This window comes from Ctenopharyngodon idella, chromosome 19 (assembly GCF_019924925.1).
Source record: "Ctenopharyngodon idella isolate HZGC_01 chromosome 19, HZGC01, whole genome shotgun sequence".
Classification (NCBI taxonomy): Eukaryota; Metazoa; Chordata; class Actinopteri; order Cypriniformes; family Xenocyprididae; genus Ctenopharyngodon; species Ctenopharyngodon idella.
The window spans coordinates 4,080,361-4,100,200 of NC_067238.1; the positions used below are offsets into that span (position 1 = coordinate 4,080,361).

A 19,840-nucleotide genomic window follows, 5' to 3' on the forward strand; every position below is an offset into this window, starting at 1 on the left:
TGGGACACCCTATAGGCTGCAAGTACACATCACAGTGTACACCAGCTGTGCTATTTGGGAAAGCCCCATGTGACATGGAATTTTGGACCAAGGTGGACTGTAATATTCAGAGAAAGCTAGCATTCCCATTCACTTCATTGGTAATTTTTGGATTATTGAAACCAAAGATGGACAATTGAAAGAACTATCGTCTACCTCAGGGACAACCCTCTTTCACCTTCAACAAGTGTGATAGGTCTCTGTGATTACAACCCTGCTATACTCATTTGAATGCTTTGAATCCATATCTGAAAACAGTCACTTCTGCTCATTTGGATCCACAGCAGTTTTCTAAAGAGGCCAGTAAATCAGTCTGATGTTGTGAAAATGGCCTTAAGCTGTGTAATGCAATATCTGGATCTAAGAGAAGCACAGAATATTGTATTTATCAAGGATCATGTGACACTGAAGACAGGCGTAATGGCTGCTGAAAATTCAACTTTGCCATCACAGGAATCAAATAAATTTTAAAATATACTAAGAATAAATCTGAAAATGTCCTACGACTTTTGAAAACATCAGTGATTTCAGGAAACACACCCCAGCACTCCCCTCTGAGGTGATCAGAGATTCTACAGTCAATGTAGACTAATCCTGCAAATTCTTCTTCTCATCTTACTCTCAGATGTGATAAAAAAAGAAAATTACTTCTTTCAGAAAGCACATCAATACATGTACTTCCTCAGATACAAACTTGTCTTATACAGATCTTCAGAGACACCACTGAAAGTGTAATCGTGTCTTCTGTCATTGTTTGGCTACGCTACTGATTGTTCAAAGAAACATCTACAGCACATTATCTGGTGTCTGATACAGCAGTCACTGCAAGATTTCTTCCCTGGCTGAACTCTACATGGCCAGAACAGTGAACAAGGCCACAAAGTTTATTGAGGATTCCTTTCTGTCCTGGTCACTGTTTGTTCTAACAGCTTCCCTCTGGCAGGCAATCCAAACTAAGACCAGCAGACACTGGCACAGCTTCTTTCCCAACACTATTTCCCTACAGAAGCACCTCTGTTACAGTATTGTCTCCCTGAACTCTGCACATATAGATTCTATAATGCAGTTGGTATACTTTTTGTAATGTGTACACTGTAATACACATTACAACAGAAACAGAAATGAAAGTGACTGAGGAAATGGCTTTTTTCTCACTGCTGCTGTGACTGGTTAGCACAAAACCTCAGGAAGAACTAGGATTTTAGATAACATTTTAGAATGATTGTAATTTTAACTGTAAAATTGCTATGGAAAAAACAGTTATTTGATTAACAGTGACTCTATACAGTTTTTAAACACTATTTATATTGTTATAATATCTTCATTGTTGTTTTAGAACAAAGCAAAGCTCTTATATTCTCTTGAAACAACATGCTGTGCCCATCAGGAAATTAACATCAGCATCCTGATTATGCATCTGCTTCGTAAACTGCATCTGACTTGATAAAATGCGAGAGCAAAAGGGACTTAATGGACGAGTGGGAAAACGTGACTTGCACTTATTTTGGGGGGTCTTTTTTTAAATTACAGTCATTTAGATGTAATTGCCAGGTGCTACGCTTCACCTGCTTTCGGGTGGAATGTGTACTAAACAGCTGTCACACATTAGCTCAAAAACTATGCGGCATTAGAAAGCACTTAGACAGCTGGAGTACGTTGGCAGGGCTCACATCTTTCTGTGTACATGCACACACAGAAGGTACTGAAAACTACCAGCTACATTCTTTTCTTAAGTTTGACACTGAGAAAGTACAATGCATTTCTTACATAAAAGAAAGATAAATGTGTTATCAAATTCAAAATAAATAACTAACAGTACCTGCAAAAGTGACAAGGATGTAAAGCTATATCTGGTGCCCATCTCACATTTTACCAACTTCAATAAATGAATTATGCAAATGAGGTAATGCCACAAACATGGCCCCAAATTTAGTTCTGATCGAAATTTGCATGAGCATTTGCCCAGCTTGGAGAGTACTAGGTTGTATAGGATGCAGTTATAATGCTCTTCTTTATCATTTGATCATCATATGATGAAAAACATGCAGCCATGAACGTTAATAAATGTTCAGTTTTTAGGTGTGAAAAAGAACAAGTCATCACATTCCCAGAATTGTCTTTGGCAGCTCACGTTTGAAGATTTTTCAATGAAATAACTTTTTTTTTTTTTTTTTCTTATCAGTTATGTACATTGATGTTTATTGCATTATTTTAGTAAAACACTAAAACAGCTGCTTAATACTTTTGTGGAAACCATGATACATTTTTTTCAAGATTCTTTGAGAAATACAAAGTTCAGAAGAGTAAATCTTTAGTAAATCTTTTGTAACAATATAAGCTTTTAATGTAACATTTCATCAAGTGTATATAGTTGATGTAATGTCCAGCACACTACAATCATTTGTATATCTCTGCTTGTGTCTGAAGAGTTTTTTCGATGGCTGGGATATAAACGAAAAGAAGGACAAGACCAAGGGTCGACACGACACCCTTTTGGGTCGTAAGTGTTATTCACAGTAATGATATAGATATAGTATAGTTTGATGTTATAGTATATATAGTTTGCTGTTAGCACATGTTGCTAAGATAATGGCTCAATACTTTAATATGCATAAAATATACATAACATATTGGGTACTACAGTCAATGTTTGTTAAAAATAGAGATCAGTTATCGTGCCAAAGTTGTAGCCAAGAAACAGAGCATTATTCATGATTATTATTATTATTATTATTATTATTAATCATCACTGACTAGCATTGTTCTTAATTTTTTTTATCCCAAACAGAAGACCGCCACCGTGTCAAAATGCATTCTCTCCTGGCTGATCCTAACTCGGACTATGTCAATGCAAACTACATTGATGTAAGTTTTTCTGTTTTCCTCTTTGCGCTCCTTTGTTCACACCTCCATATACATGTGTTTCTCTCACTCCTGCTTTCTTTGAACAAAGATTACACGTAACACGTTTATATGGTAATTCGTTTTCTCACTGAGAGAGTTGAATTTAAATTAGTTTTGACACTTACTTTTTTATTTCAGTATTTCAGCTATTCCTTAAGGTCCCATATGACTGCATTGTCCTGCCTCCCTAACAACCTGTCAAACATCTGATTTTAGTGCAGATGTGTCTTTTCTTTTCCCAGAAAGATTTGTTTGCACAAATCTTAAACATGAGACACTTTCCTGTCAGGCAGATTCTGAACACTTTGCTCTCAATCTTAACCATTTGATAGATAAAGACTTTTAAACATATGTTCTTGTACGACATAAGAAGCATCAATTTTATAACTATCTCTGCTGGAATCTCAGTAAATCAATTTTTTGTCGTCTTTTAGTGGGAAGGTTATCTAGTGGAATTGAGCAATCAAAACCTCTGCAGTTTGAAAGAGTCTAAAGATATCAGGACTAATGTTTAGGTGTTCTGTCAATTTTGTAAGGCTCTGTGAGTTTTTATTATGGTTTTGGATTGCATGTATTTCTATTCAAGGCACTTCTGTTTGCACTTGCAAAATGAACAGCCCTGAATTGCTCTTTCTGGTTGTAGTCAGGTTTTGGGTGATGAGAAAGAGGGCCTGATTATAGAGATTCGTATACTAGAATGCAAAGCCTTGTCACTCCACTTTTATAAGAAACAGATATCTTGATTTTCTCTACTCCTCAATAGTGATTTGGACTCTAGAATTAAAAAGTAAATCCCCATGTAATGCCTAAAACGTAGCGTCTATTTACACTAAGTGAAAGAGCGTCCCTTGTTGGCAAATGCTATTTACACTATCTCCGCCCACCAATGTCTGGTTGGGCCACTCAAGTTGCCAAAAACGAAGTGACTATTTACACTAAGTGCAAATAGCATCCCTAGTTGGCAAATGCTATTTACACTAGCTCCACCCACCAATGTCTGGTTGGGCCACTCAAGTTTTAAAAGATATACACAGGATTCAACATCTTCAGTGGCGCAGCAGTAGCGAGTAAGGCTTGCAGACCTGGCTTTTATCGCGATCGATGCGGGTTTCGAATCCGCCTTTTGCCGAGTTCGCATTTATTTTCAGTAAAATTTAAAATAAACTGTGAACGAGTGTTTAATAGTGTCAAAAACAGCACACAGAGCACATCGGCAGTTGCATTTATACAATAAAACACACTTTGATGAACAAATATACACGAGAACCTTCAGAAAAGTTTAACTGCAAAGGACAAAATCATTAAATAAGTTTTAATTTTAATTTATATTTCATCTTGTAGAAAAACAATAGACCAAATTTCACTGTAATGAACATTATATTTTAAAATATGTCTGACTTGTTCAAAAGTCAGTTGTCATAAATGGCTACAGAAAACAGTGTATGTTAAATGACAATAACAAAATTGAATGTGGCTCTGATGTGACACTGCATTTCACTGCATAGCAGACATCTTAAATGTGGGAGAATTTGATGAAAGCCACCTTAACTCATCAAATATTTGCACCCCTGTGTTTCTAAAAGTTTAGAAGCATTGATAATAGTTTTCATATTGGACTGTGAGCCCCTGAATTTAAATCTTAATATTTAAAATTGTAAGCTCCCTAAACATTCCCCCTTATACTGCATGAAATATGAATATGATATGGTAAATAACAAAATTACTTTTTACACCTGTCTATTAAAGGTGCAATATGTAATATTTTCTGTCCGCTAGAGGTCGCTAGTGGCCTATTCAAAACAAAGGCGTGGCTTGATGACGCCAAGTTTGAGCGCGGAATCTTGGGACATGTGGTCTTCACCTCAACGGCCGGTGGAAAAGAATTGGGATAGGACTCGGGAAGAAATCATGTTCGTGGATGCAATTATTAATGTTACTGTAGTATGAAGCAGAGCAGGACCGAGTGTTGTGGGAGCTGAACGAGGCCGCTGGAGTGATTGCGCAACACACGCCTCGCGAGCAGCGGAACTTTTATTATGCCGCAGTCGCCTGCGCCGCTTCCGCTTTTCTGGTCATGAGTATGAGGTAACGCAGCTCTGTTTATCATATTAGATACATTTGAGTGTGGTGAAAATTATGTTATAACGTTAATCTGTGCGTTCGCTCGGTGGCGGCTGTGAGACACTTGTTTGAGACACACTGCAGTAAGATAGATCGATTTTAGAATATCATATTAAATGCTGGATGGCTTGTGTTGATAAATGGCATGGAATTAATTTTAAAACGTATTGTATGATGGAGAAAATGCTGTATTACTGATACTAAAAATAAAGCTGCATCTGATTATGCTATGTTAGCTACTTGACAAAATAGTGTTTTTCTCTAAAGCATGGTACTCACAAAAAATCAAGAAAATTAGATTTTCAACAATAGGACTAAACGTGTTGAGCTATATAACAATAATTAGTTTTCTGTCTATATCAAAACAGTTGTTCCCTTGCCTATAAAAACATGTAAATATTAAAGCGTCTTTGGTGTTTCCATGGTTTCTACAAAATAAAACTGGAAACCGAGGGTAACGTGGGTATGACGCAATTGACAGGCGACTCCTCACACGTCCCGGAGCCTCGGTTAAAATTGCAATTTTATCACGATTTACAAATGGTTGCAAACATATGGGATATTGTAAGTACTCAAGTGAACAAAATATATAACACTGGCCTAGTGGTTTTTAGATATTTTACTGCAAAATTCTTACATATTGCACCTTTAACTGTGTGGCTAAAACAAATTAATTTAAATATTAAAGAGCTGAACAGAAGCCTGTTTGAGGAATTTTTCTGGGACAGTACATGACAACTCATCTGAACTGTAATTTGTAGTATGGAGTCTTTATTCTTTCCTCTTTTCTCTAATCTTAATTAGCCTGTTTCTCTCTGTTTCTCTTTCTCTCTTCTTTCACCCATCTCTCTTTCTCTGTGTCTGGGATCTCTTAGATTCGGATAAACAGGGAAGTAAGTACTTGTCTTTTTCCTGTCTTCCTATAAGTACTTGTCTTTTTCCTTCTTCCTATTATCTGTCCATGACTCATTTATTCTACTATCATGGCTCTGTGCTCAGACCTTTTCATTCCCAAGCCCTTTTCTGTCTTTGTTACATGTGTTTATTGTAACATTATTTGATCTCATTGCATCACCCCCTGTAATTCACAGTCGTACAAGCTTAAGCTTGAAACACCCCCTGAAATGGTTTGACAAACACAGTTTTTCTTTTCTTTTTTTTTTCTTTTTTTCTATGTTGACATTTCTGACAAAAAGTTGCGACAGGACATATCAATAGCCATTAGTTTACATCACATTACTGTATACAATCTCAAAACTAACAGAAATGAATTAAAACCACTTTTGATTTCATGGGGTCTTTGAAATCACACTTGTGGCTTCTGATATCTAGAACAAACCTTGTCTTGGACTAAAATGTGTTTTCACAATATGTTTACATACTGAACTTTTAGAAAGCATATAGGCCTACATGGATCTGTAGCAGATAAAACAATTTATATATCAATCTCATGTTTTATTTGATTATACACCTTAATGTTTTATACCATTAAGCTGGATATTTTACACGTTCCTCATTAAGCCTCATAAAGGAACAATTAAGGTTAAGAATTTAAGAGCGTGGTTTGAATAAAATGAATGAATAAATTTCAGCACAGATAACTCTATTATATTCACTTTCTTTATGTTATTCACAGATTCATTTTCTTTATGTGATTTTATTTCTGGGTAAACAAAAGGAAAGGAAAATCAGGGAAATGAATGTTAAAATATTCAGCATTGCGGCTGTCGATAGAAGACATCTAGGAGGGCTGACATTTCTCTAAATCTTTTTTTTACATTTTTTTTCTTCTGAAATAGTTTTGTGTTCTCTCCTTTTTTTTTTTTTTTTTTTTTTCTTGTTGCTTTATCCTTGTTATTTTCTACTGCTTTTGCTGCCATTCATTTTCTGTGTCTTGGGGTTCAACAGATTAATCTCGGATCTCGGTTAAATTTTTTGCATTGCTCCAGATGATTGTTTCAATCTGATCATGGGTCTCTTTAGTATGTTGTAGTTTCAGTGCATTTTAAGCATTCAGTTAAAGTGTAAACTACTTATAATTTGCAGACTAATTGGTTTCTGTCAGATCAGTGCCTATTGTAAAACGTCTCAGTTACAACTGTAACCCTGGTTCCCTGAGAAGTGACGCTATGGGGAACTCTTCTGTGTGACTCCAATCTCATTGGTGAGACAAATTCCCTTGATGGATGGTGGCATACCACGAAGATACCCAGACCAAACACCTTTAGCTTCTGATTGGCTGAAGTTGCTCTCAGGCATGCCAAATGTATCATTCCTCTTTCATGGAACCAGGGTTACAGACATACCTGAGATGTTCTCTTTTGAGGGAACTTAAAACTGCATCAGAATGTTGATGCTATGGGATGTTCATACCCACTACACCATACTGAACAAATGCGTGACTAAGTGTGAATCATAGTGAGCAAAAACGTAGGTCACAAGCACTTAATGGAGTGAACTCTATATCCAGGCTATAAAATCTAATGTGCTGAGAGGCCCAGCCTGCTGTATCACAAACCTCCTGAAGGAAAACCCCTGATAATAATGCCTTAGAGGTAGCCATACTCCTTGTAGAGTGGACTCTAATGACTAGAGGCAAAAGAAGACCATGCGCCTCGTAAGCCACAGAGATAACCTCTATAATCCACTTGGTTATTCTTTGCTTAGATGCTGCGGAATCCCATCTGGGTGAACCAAAGCAGCCAACAATTAGTCAGATTTATGCCACTGAGAAGAGCGGTGGACGTAACAATTAAGAGCCCTAACTTAGCAAAGCAAGTTGAGCTTCTCTTGTTACACTGTCTGAAAGAGAGGAGGGCAAAAGGCCTGCAGACCAAAAGAGCGTGCTACATTAGTAGGCACCTTAGGCACATAATCGGGTCTAGGATTAAGAAAAGCTTTTACCATGCCGGGAGCAAACTCTAGGCAGGAGGAGGCAACAGACTGGGCCTTCAGATCTCTTACCCTTTCTAGTGAAGTAAGAACACCATCTTAAAAGTCAGAAATTTCTCTAAAGCTGACTCAATAGGCTCAATAGCTGGCATAGACAATACCTCCAAAACAATGGTAAAATCCAAGGCTTGAACTCTTGAACAAGTTGCAGGCCTCAGCCTCATAGCACCACGTAGGAAACGGGACACTAGAGGGTGTCTCCACAATGAATCACCACCTAAAGGTGCATGATAAACAGCAATGGCCATCACGTAAACTTTTAAAGTCGAGGAGGATAACCCAGCAGAAAAGTGATCCTGAAAGAACTCCAACACTGAACCAACCGGGGAAGTTAACTTGGTCTAACCGGCACTCTCTGCACCATAAAGTAAAGAGCTCTGGAGTTTAGAAAGGTCTCAACAACTTTGGTTGAGAGACCATAGTTCAAGAGTCGGTTCCCCTCAGGGGCCAAACCCACAGTTTCCATATCTCTGGTCGGGGGTGATAAATAGTGCCCACTACTTGAGATCTCTCCTGAAGAGAATCTCCCATGGAGAGCCATCCAGGAGAGACATGATGTTCTCATAATGGTCTCAGAAGGCCAAAATGAATCAAGTTGGATGCAGCTGCCACAAGTCTTTAAAAACTGTTTTACTATGACGGCTTGGCCTTGCCGGATCTTGCCTACAGCTAAAAGAATCAACTCTGTGCGAGCAGGAGACTGACATGCCTGCATCATAGTCGAGTTGCATATTACTCCTAGAAAAGTGGTTCTCTGTAGTGGAGAAAGCACACTCTTCTTGGAATTTAGTCTTTACCCCAAGCACCTCATGTGGGCGAGGATGACATGTTGATGCCAAACTGCCATTTCTTTGGACTGAGGAATCAATAAGCACAATAAGCTTCAGCATTAACATCTTGAACCTGTACATTCTCAGAGTATCGTTCATGACGCAGATCCAAAATTGGACGCAAACCCCCATCCTTTTACGGAACTATGAAGTGCCGTCTGTAAAAATTGGAGTCTCTCTCAGGAAAAATAACACATTCTGTGGCCTCTTTCTCAAAAAGAGACTGGACTTTTTGTTCTAACACCTGAGCCTGCTCTGGGCTGGCCACTGTGGACAGTACCCCATTGAAATTCAAAAACAGAACTGAATTCTGTACGGAGACACAAATTTGTGGACCGGTGCAACTCTGACAACATCAAACTTAAAATCAGTAATACTAACATTATAAAACAAGCAACTCTGACTGGATAAACTGTGTTTGAAGCCATTGAAAAGTAGTACACACTCCACAACTTTTTGATACGTACACATTTTTTATTTAATTATTAATACGGCAACAATAAACAAATAAACTCTTGCTGTTCTGTTTAACAAACACCTGTTGATAACAAATTATTCCTTGTCTTGACTTGTTGGCACACGTCCAGCTTTGTATTTTCACATTCCTCAATATTTCCATGTCAATATCATGTGTAAATATCCTGAAGCAGTTAGCCACAGCCATCTGTCGAAGTATAAGCAGTACTGCAACATCTCTACCAGTTTCTATTATTACATGGTCTATAGTGTTGAGGCTCACTAGATATTGCATTTATAGCCACTTTACAAAAACTTTTGACTATTACATAGTCAATTTGGGCATAACCTTTGAGACTAAAACTTAAGCTTTCCAACCCCAAAAGCAAAGCTGAACCCCACACACTCACAGACACAGGGGCTGAGGTGCAGTGTGGGCGAGTAAGCAGATTCATTTTTCAAGAGCAGATAAAGGTTCATTATATTTACTGTATAAATCCACCCTGCTCCTTACACAAAAATCATTTATTGATTTCAGACAACAGCAAGACATTGCAAGCACTTGTCAAGGATTAGCATGTACTTAAATCAACCATAAACCTTTCTGAACACAGGTTTTAAGAATAGAATATATTAAAATAATAAGTTATTTTCCAAATATTAAAATAATAAGTTATTTTCCAAACACTGTTGTCTACACAGGCAGGGGACTGTATAAGTGACTGATTTGAAAATCTCTAGGTATTCTAGGCAAGTCGGTATGCAACACACTTTTTTATTTGTATTTATTTATTTATTTATTTGAGGGGGCAACAGTCTTCTGGCACTTCTTGCTATAAGTCATGATAGTCTAGTGGTATAATTTTGTTGTATGCATAGGGGTTGGGTTCAGATCCTTATATAATATACATTTGTATAATGAAACAAGAAAAATTGCAAATGAACTCAACTACCAGTGAACACCCTGCTTTTTCATGTATGGAAAACTTTTTGATAACACTGCTTGATGGTTAAAACCCAACCCCAAATAAAAATAACTATTATTATTTAGTCAAGTCACATTTTATTGTATAGCTCTTTATACAATACAGATCAATCAATCAACCAAACAAGCAACCAATTAATCAATCAATCAATCAATCAATCAATCAATCAAAACATAAGAAAAAGGCACCAAATAATTTTTTTAAGTGCCACATAAGGATAAAAATTTATTTAATTTTTACCACGTAATTTCAGTCATCCTGTAATGTGTTTACATCTGCCCTCCTTTTACAGCATCAGCTATAACTAAGGATCACTTAAAGTGGGAACTGAATGTCTTTTCCAACTTGAGAACCTGTCACAAATTGTTCTTTACACAGAATCTGAGCCAGTGTCACAGACCATAATAATATCAGCATCACCTGGCCACTGAGTGTAGTTTTGGCCTCCTCCTCAATGCATCCTATAAACGTTGTCATGTCTTGCAAAAAATCTAGTCTATTTTTCTTCATTAGTAATATCTGTGGTGTCGGCTTTTATTTTTAGCTCCTTCCATTCTTTCTCATTGTGTAGACAACAGGTTAAGTAAAATGTAATATAGTTCATATATTTAGCAAAATGCTTCTCTATATAGTTTTTTTTTTTTTTTTTTTTCTCTAGCCGACTACCGAGTTTATGGACATTGAATAGCTATTTTGAGGTAAATGTAAGGTTATGTGACATTGTTTACACGCTGTTTTATCAACGTCTTTCCGCGGTTTAAACACTGATTGAGCAATTGCATGAAACATGATACATTTCAGTAAGTTGTACTGTATCTTTCAACATACCTTCTGATGGTCATTAATGTATATTTTGTCCTATAACTAGTAGTAAAGAGAAAGTGATGATTGATGCACATGCCACTTGAACTGATTGAACAGCGATCTGTCACGACACATTAAAGAGCCACAAAGCCACATGTATTGTTTAAATTTTAGATTGTTTTTAAAGTTTAGATTGACATAATTTGAAAGGTGAGACTTTATTAAAAGTAACAAATATATTAAAAATAACATTACAAGTAACCAAGCACAAAGCTTATTGATGGCAGGTGCGCTAAAAATAATGTGGTTCATGCATCAGCTGAAAGCAGCATAGACTAAAAGATCTCAACAATCAGTATCGATTAAAAAAAGAGAATTGTTAATGACATTGTTAGTGTCCACACAGTTGACATGTTTACCTGTTGTAGTATATCCATGTTATGTGCACAAAACATACATTGCCTTTCTGCACTTTTACTTGGGTGTTCATTCATTGACACGGAAAGATGATCCTCTGTGTCTTTGTCGTTTTCTATCTCTCATGCTGGCACAACTGGAGCCTGTTGTTTTTTTTTTTTTTTTTTTATTAGCAGGTGTGCCATCAGGTGGTCAACAGAGATGAGGACTGCTTGAAAAAGTCTAATATTTTTCATTTTGACATGTTTTTCTGAAAGCTGATCCACGCTTTCCCCATGCTATTTTTGTACTCGAACTTAGTGAGAGAAAGGGTCCCCCCCCCCAACTTTGATGTGCATAGCCTCATTTTATTATGTCAACTGATACTCATCACACTACACACTGGTAAAAAGGCATTACATGCACATTTTAGAAATCATAACATGTATATTTATATTGTTGCTAGCGATCTCAACAAAAACATCACTCACAAATTAATATTTGTGGTCGCAAATGTGACCTTTTTAGGCGCAGTCTGAAGCCCTGTAAGTATCAATGTTGCAAAGTAGTTCAAGGTGTAAAGCAGTTCTTAACAGACAATAGTATCATAATTAATCTCAATTTAGTTTAATGATTTTATTTTGTTCAGTAACAGTGTGAATGTTGCAAAGTTCATTATGAATCAAACTCAGTTCAGCTCTAAGCAGCTCTACAGAAGGCAACAGTGTCATTATTCAGCTCAATAAAGTTTAAGTTTTGTGTCAGTGTTCATCAAATATAAAATAATTTGATTCATAAATCAGCTCTACAGAAGACAATAGTCATTATCCAGCTCAGTGTAATTCAAGTTTTGACCAAAACTCAATCAGGTGACAGTATTGGAAATAATAATAATAATAATAATAATAATAATAGTAATGATAATAATTATAATAAAACATACTGTGAATCAGAGGCTGTCCTAGTTCGTACTATGCCAACATCACGGATTTCCTAGCAGCCGAACCAACAACACAGATTCCTAAATGACATATTTTGGCTTAAAAACTACAAAATTCACCAAAATGCAACAGTTTTGGGGCACTATTAATTTTGTACCTCAAATAAGCATGGAATCTGGTCTATCAGGTCTGGTTAACCTAGTTTTACAACACAGGTGACCCACGAGCTGGTTGTCTTATATCTAATGCTGTCATGTGTGGCATTTCATGCTTTGCATTTTGTGTTTGGCATTTAGAATCCAGTGTTCAGATGTTTGAACAGAGATAACATTTTCTAGGATTTTTCTAGACATAAGTAAATGCAATTCTTAAACCTCAATATCAGATGATACCCACAGACACACTACAGATACTATGTATGAATATTTGCTTATTTTATCAAATGTCAAGTATAAACACTTTCATTTTTGAGATACAGAGATGAATGTTCTGCTGTCACATTCTCAGCCTCACTTAAAAACATCATATTTTATGTTTTAAGTTTTCATCTATGTGTGTTTCATTTTATTGAAGAAACATAACATTTAACATATTCAGTAACTGTAGATTAGCTTGCTCGTAATGGTATTGATAGCGTTTAGCGGTATAGCTTAATAATTTCTTTCTCCTATCTCAGCTTAATATGCAGAGTCAACTGCAACAATGGCGTGAGTTTGGAGACAACAATGGCGTGAGTTTGGGACAGCTTTATCTGTTTGTCTGACCAGTGGAGGACAGGGGGGGTGTTTGGGAAACCAGTCATATTTTTTTGCAATTTTGTTTGGTGATGCAAGTGGGAAGAAGTTACTCACTTCACCTTTAAATGGAATAAAAAGTCAGAATATAATACATTAATTTTGTTCGAATGTTTTTTTTTAACATAACATTGATTGATAACAATGCATCTCTCTCTCTCTCTCTCTCTCTCTCTCTCTCTCTCTCTCTCTCTCTCTCTCTCTCTCAGGGGTACCAGCGCTCCAATCATTTCATTGCAACACAAGGTGAGTCTTTATACTTGTGCTACTCTAAAATCACTTGTGTATTTGTTTTGTGTAGTTGTTGATAAAAGTGTACCTTTAAACATGTGGGTGTGTGTTTGTGTGCCCCAGTTCTTCTACAAAGGATTGAATGATTCATATGCAGATATTGTTTTTGCCGTTTGATCTTATTTTCTCTCTTGGCATCCAAACACAACTGCACTTCCTTCTCATTAAATGCTCTTTATGTTGGTCTCTTCTTTTGTGAGAGTGACTGATTAGGTTGTTTCTTTTTGTTTTATTCAGTATAGAATTGAATCTTAATCACCACACATTCATTTCTGCAACCTTTTTGATCTACACTCTCTAAAAGGTTTTTTTTTTTTTTTTTTTCATTAGCATGTATGGTTGCATGAAAGAACCTTAGAGGGGAAAAAAAAAAAGTTCTTCAGGTTTAGATTAAATGCAATACTTCGATCAGAAGTGACAGAACAGACATATAAAATGTTACATAAGATTTGTATTTTAAATAAATAGTCTTCTTTTGCATCACAGTTTCCACAAAACTATTAAGCAGCACAACTATTTCCAAAATTGATAATAATAAGAAATGTTTTTTGAGCACCAAATCAGCATTTTAGAATGATATATGAAGGATCACTTGACATTAACATGTAGAGCAGGGGTGTCAAACATAGGGCCCGTGTTTTAAATAGTTTTATTTTGGCCAATCTCTAGTCTGGACTTGCAAACTTAAAATAATTTCCCAAACTGTAATTTGTGTGAAAATATTATGAAGTCTGTAAACAGGGCATTAACAGCTGAATACTGTACCAGGCCAAGCTCAATGTTCACGAAATATAGGAAGAAAAATATAAATATTGAATTAGGGTTTATATGAATGTATCTCTGAAGGGAACTTTCTTCAGAAAAGTTTCAATGGCATTTTCTTTTCCTCTTATCTCCGTATAAGTAGCCTATTTATAAGCCCAGTGCTGCTTTGTGTACAGCGGTAACCAAGGAAATGCTATATCGCTGTTGTTCCACAAACGCCACCTACTGCCAGACAGTGAATTTGCATTTTCATTCGGTCCGTCTGCTACTTGGATATTTTTGTTTTGTGCAGGTGTGTCTTATGTTGCATAATTTCACAAAGCTAAAGTCAGGCCATGCTGTAAATCTTGAAATTATACAATCTAATTTAATTAAAAAACAACTGCTCATGCTCATGTGCGTAACCATCTTGTTTGGATCGTGATTAAAATGCTGTGGTGCTTAGTAGTAAAGTAGTAAATGGCTACACATTTTTTTTTTTTTTTTTTTTTTTGTTATAGAACAAATAAACAACACATAAAAAAAAATAAAAAAAATCGGCAACTGGTATCAAAATCTGCAAATTTGCTCCAAAAAAACTGAAATTAGCCCAAAAAAAAAAAAAAATCAAAATCGGTGCATCACAAATAAACGATATTAAATACAACATTATTTAAAATTATTTTAAAATTACAACATTATTAAAAATCAAATCGTTTTTTCGAACTAAAAACAAATGCAGTTTTTAAAGAGCAGTGTTTTTTTTTATTTTTTTTTATTTGTTAATTTGTTAATTTGTAGTTTGTATGGTTAATATTAATGTAACTGTCAGCTCACTAAGGGTTTTTTTTTTTTTTTTTAAAGGTAATTCGACCCACTCATGGTTAATTTTTTTCCCATCTGGCCCTCAATCTAAAATGAGTTTGACACCCCTGATGTAGAGGAATGATTTCTGGAAATTCAGCTTTGCAATCACTTGAATAGATTACACTTTAAATATATATGAAAAGAAAAACTGACATTTTTCATTTTAATAATATTTCGCAATATTGCTGATTTTACTGTACTTTTTAAATGCAGCCTTGGGAGCATAATAGACTTCTTTCAAAAGTATTTTAAAAATCTTACCCCAAGTTTTTGAATGGTTGTGTAACTGATTACAAAGTTAAACAGGTTTAAAGTAAAGTGATTCTCTATCTTCCTTCTTCTATGGATATGTACAGCTGTCTGTAGATTTGTCCTCAGCTGCTCTTCAGTTCCAGCATGCAGCAGCAAACTGCACACATTTACACACACATCTCATTTAATCTGCTCTCTCTCTCTCTCATGTTGGTCGTCAACACTCCCTCCAAACATAAACACACTCCCGGCACTGCTGTGCTTTGTTTGAGCAGGTGTACACACACTCATGTGTGGGGTTTACTAGGCTTGTGTTCTATCCGGAGGTTTAAACTGGCTTTAGGTCCTGAGATCTTGCTAGCTGGTCGAGCTGTGAAGGCCATCTGCATGTCCACATCGTAACAGCGCTGCATACAGATGTGCTCTAAACTCAATGAGCTTTTATACAAATCTAAACAATCAGCCCTACAGCCCCAAATCTCTCAAAACCACATAATAGCAACTAGATTATTACTAGATTTTTGCTAAATGTGACTGGCCCAAGCAAAACTCAGCATGCTACAGTGATAGGCTGCTCTGGGTATTGCTTGTCATTTTGTTTGGTTGTTCTCCATGTTTTTGGTGCATTTATGTGTGGTTGGTAGCGTATTTAGGGTGGTTGCCAGAACATAATATGCATTTGATAAAGTGTTCTGAACATTTTTTTAGCACATTGCTATGTGGTTGCTAAAAGTGTGCTAGTATGCAGTTGGTGAGGTACGCTGAGCTTTTATTAGCATGTTGCTATGGGTTCTTGGTGGTCGCGAGAGCTTTAATATGTAGTTAAAAAGGTGTTCGGAGCAGTCTTGAGCCCATTTCGATGTGGTTTCTAACAGACTACTGTAGAGCTGCACAATTCTGGATAAAATGAGAATCATGATTTTTTTGGTTTCAAATAGAGATCACGATTCTCCCACGATTCTGAATATAAAACTAAACAAAATAACATGTAATTTACTAGAGGTTCTGACAAAATATTAATTGCTGGACTCTACAGTAATTGCTGGAAAATGTTTGAATTAATTATTTAAAAATGGTTTTGAATTAATTAAATTGCTCAATAAATACTTGTTTCATTACAAGATGAATCAGTGTTTTTGAACGAATCTTTTGAATGAATGATTCAATGACAAATATTTTTTTTTTACAGTCACTTGTCGCCACCTAGTGGCAAAAGATGCAATTGATACAAATGTTAGGCTATTTGAGTGCCAAGTTCATTTCAAAGGGTGGTTTGCTCTATTTTAATCACTATCATAGACATCAGTGTTTATATAATAACTTTAAAATTTTATCTCAGTACTTCTGTGATAATTTGAATATTTGTAACACAGAAATAACTACTGTGTGGTTCAAAACTGCTCTCTCTCTGGTTCTGGCAGCATGAACAGTGATTTGAATGTTCTGGTATGATTTTGTCAAAGGTTTAAAAGATGCGGGCGAATCGTTGTCATTAATAAAATAAGATTGCGTGGGTGCATGAATCGAGATTTTTTCACGATTACACCACTGACTACTAGACAGACAAACTTTTATAAGATTTTTTTTATATGATTGCTTTTTGGTTGCTAGGCAGTTCTGCGTGGTTGCCAAAGCTTTAATGTGGTTGGTAAGGTGTTCTGAGCAGTTTTATGGCATTGCTATGTGGTTAATAACAGAAAACTGCTATACAAATGTTCTGAATATTTTTAACATGTTGCTGAAATGTTTTGTGGTCTGGCAAACACACCCTTATGTCAGTTCATAACTGTTTTACATTTTGCCAAATTGGTGGCTGATTCGTAGGAATTTGTTTGATTTCTAGGCATGCACCCAAAGCCAAATACTATGTTCGGAAAGGAAATTATGCATTCTACGGAGCACCTGAAGGGACATGGTGATGGAAAAAATATGAGATGGGAGGAAAAAATATATTTCAATGCTTTCGCATTCTTTCGCAATTATATAGTTTGGTAATTATATTGTAATTTGTGGGCATCAGGGAGACACTATCAGTATTCGGGATATTGAAATCGCATATTTGCTTTCACTTTTTAATTCATGATCATGTGTAATCTGTGTATAAGGAGTGGATAAGATATTTATTGGTTAATGAGGCGCAGGATCTGTTGTGCATCAATGTACCTACTATAATCTGATATACTGTAATGTAACCTACTACCACAGCAAGCCTAACCATGTACATAGTCACCGTGATTTTCATGTTCCTGGATCAACATATTTTGTTGATCCTGGAACAACATTCCTATCCGAAGTCCTAACCTTTTCCCAACCCCTAAACCTAACCCTACCCATAACTTATCCCTAAAATCAGAGGGAAATGATAGTTGAATAACACTGATGTAGAAGCACCTAACCCAGGTTGTAAGCCTAAACTTGATATAATTGGTAAACTTGTCCCTCACATCTGATTGGTTGATTGGAATGTTGTTCCGGGATCAACAAAGATGTTGATCCAAGAACATGTTGTACTTGGTGAAGTCACGTTCACCCCATGGACATTCAGGGCCCCCGTAGAATGTGTTATTCATTTTCTGTGCCTTTCAGAATTCGGGCACATCCCTAATGATTTAATCCATACATTTTCATACAGACAAAATGGCCACCTCATGAAATACATGTAGTTATGTTTTCTCATGAGCTCAAGTTGGTTTGCCTGGGTATTATGGATGGTTTTCAACACGTTACTAGCAATTTTAGTACATTTTTATTTGGTTTCTAACAGCTCTGATGTGCGGTTGCTTAGGTCTTCTGAGTTTTTTTTTTTTTTTTTTTTTTTTTTTTTAAATACATAAGGAAATATGAACGTTGTTTGTTGTCTGCTCTGAAAACACAGCAGCAGTTTTCTCCTGGCAGAGGTGCTTTGATTAACCCGGGCTGGATGTGTTCTGATGCTGTCAGCTGGGAAATGGCATTTCAGTATGCCCACAAACACATAGCTGTAGAACAAATGTCTCCCCACCTTCTATTTAAACCTCTAAAATTTTCATGTTTTAACATTATTATTTATCATGAATAACCTCAGCTTCATCCTGCCTGTAAAGCAGAACGTTCAAATGTGATTTTTAGAGGATGTAGCCTCAGGCGATATTGGGAGAGCTGCACAGAAAGTGTGGCACCTGTTGTTGGCTATAATTGTTTTAACAGGTAGAGAAGAAAACAGACTCCTAGCCTGAAGGCAAAGTGCTCACAGCACTGACAGAGTCAAGGTGGTTATAAACCTTCAGCAGCTTTCCTTTAATGTTCGAAGCGTTGCTTTAATGTTGCCATGTGCAAAGTGTGTAGAGAAAAATGCATGAGGAAGAAAAGAAAGAGACAAGAGTGAGCAAGAATGAGGTTAAAGCCTTATGCACACGGTGCGATTTTTGCTGTTGTACGATCTCGCAAGGATTTTTTTTCTTTTTTTCGGGAGAAATTGCGTGGAAATCGTTGATGCTCGTATGGTCATGGCTCACATTTTGTGAAAGGAATTATTAGCTAGGCCAAGCTGAGCACATTATAAGCTATATAATTTTTGAACATGCTTTAAAAATTTGGGGAGTCGGCCCAATTTTGATCAGTGTATAAGCTGTCCCTTATTGACAAATCATACACTACCATGTCACATAGGCCAGATCATTGAATATTATTATAGCCCAGTGGCTGCAACCCTACAGCGTGTGCATACACTAACAAACACATACAAATAGAAATACACTCTCTAGTTGTTTTTGTTGAAAGCAATAGTGTTGTTCTCTGCTTTTCACTAAATCATTTGCACACTCGTCTTTTCATCCTCCTTTTTTTTTTCTATCCGAAGCTATCACAGCAACATTGAAAGCTCCAATCTCCTTGTTTAGTGCGAAAACTCATGATTGTCACTGACTCGCAGTGCAGTACAGTCGTGCCGTGTACCCACTGCTGTGAAGCGATTATCAGGTTATCTGACTCGTAATGTGTGCAATGGCTCATGACCTCCCATGTGTCTGAACTCGTACAGTGTACGCCTGCCTTTAGTTATTAATCTACAGCACCTAACTCTCAGCACCTATCCCTCAACGAGTGTTAAAGGTATAGTCCCCCCTCCCCCCATATAAAATTCATCATTTACTCACCATCATGTTGTTCTAAACCCATAAGTCACATTTGTTGCGAAACACAAATAAACATATCTTTTATGAAACCTTTTTTATCCTTTATTTGAAAGTCCATACAGCCACACTTTTTTGATGCTTCAAAATGTTCAACGCATTACATTTCTGTTGACCATATTTCATGTGGTTTTATACTGTATGTGTGTTGATCAATGTATATGTAAATATAAGGCTGCATTAAATCTGTTCATCATATAAAGTGATCGTATCTCTATCTGATCAAATTACTTTTACAATGTCTTTTTATTAACTTTTTGAAGAGTCAAAGTTTAGGTTGTGTGGACTTTAATT

General features: G+C 36.3%; 1 protein-coding gene across 7 annotated transcripts in view; it reads left to right on the forward strand.

The window, feature by feature from the left end:
* The window catches only part of ptprua (protein tyrosine phosphatase receptor type Ua), a 317,746-nt gene that overhangs the window by 268,271 nt on the left and 29,635 nt on the right, over positions 1 to 19,840 (forward strand). For 3 of the 7 annotated variants that reach the window (XM_051872243.1, XM_051872244.1, XM_051872245.1), the window contains 5 exons: positions 2,467 to 2,539; positions 2,828 to 2,904; positions 5,940 to 5,957; positions 13,106 to 13,159; positions 13,433 to 13,469. In XM_051872243.1, the coding sequence (XP_051728203.1) occupies positions 2,467 to 2,539; positions 2,828 to 2,904; positions 5,940 to 5,957; positions 13,106 to 13,159; positions 13,433 to 13,469 (259 nt within the window). The remainder of the gene's footprint in view (positions 1 to 2,466; positions 2,540 to 2,827; positions 2,905 to 5,939; positions 5,958 to 13,105; positions 13,160 to 13,432; positions 13,470 to 19,840) is intronic. The other 4 variants (XM_051872247.1, XM_051872248.1, XM_051872249.1 and 1 more) reach the window with 2 other exon arrangements.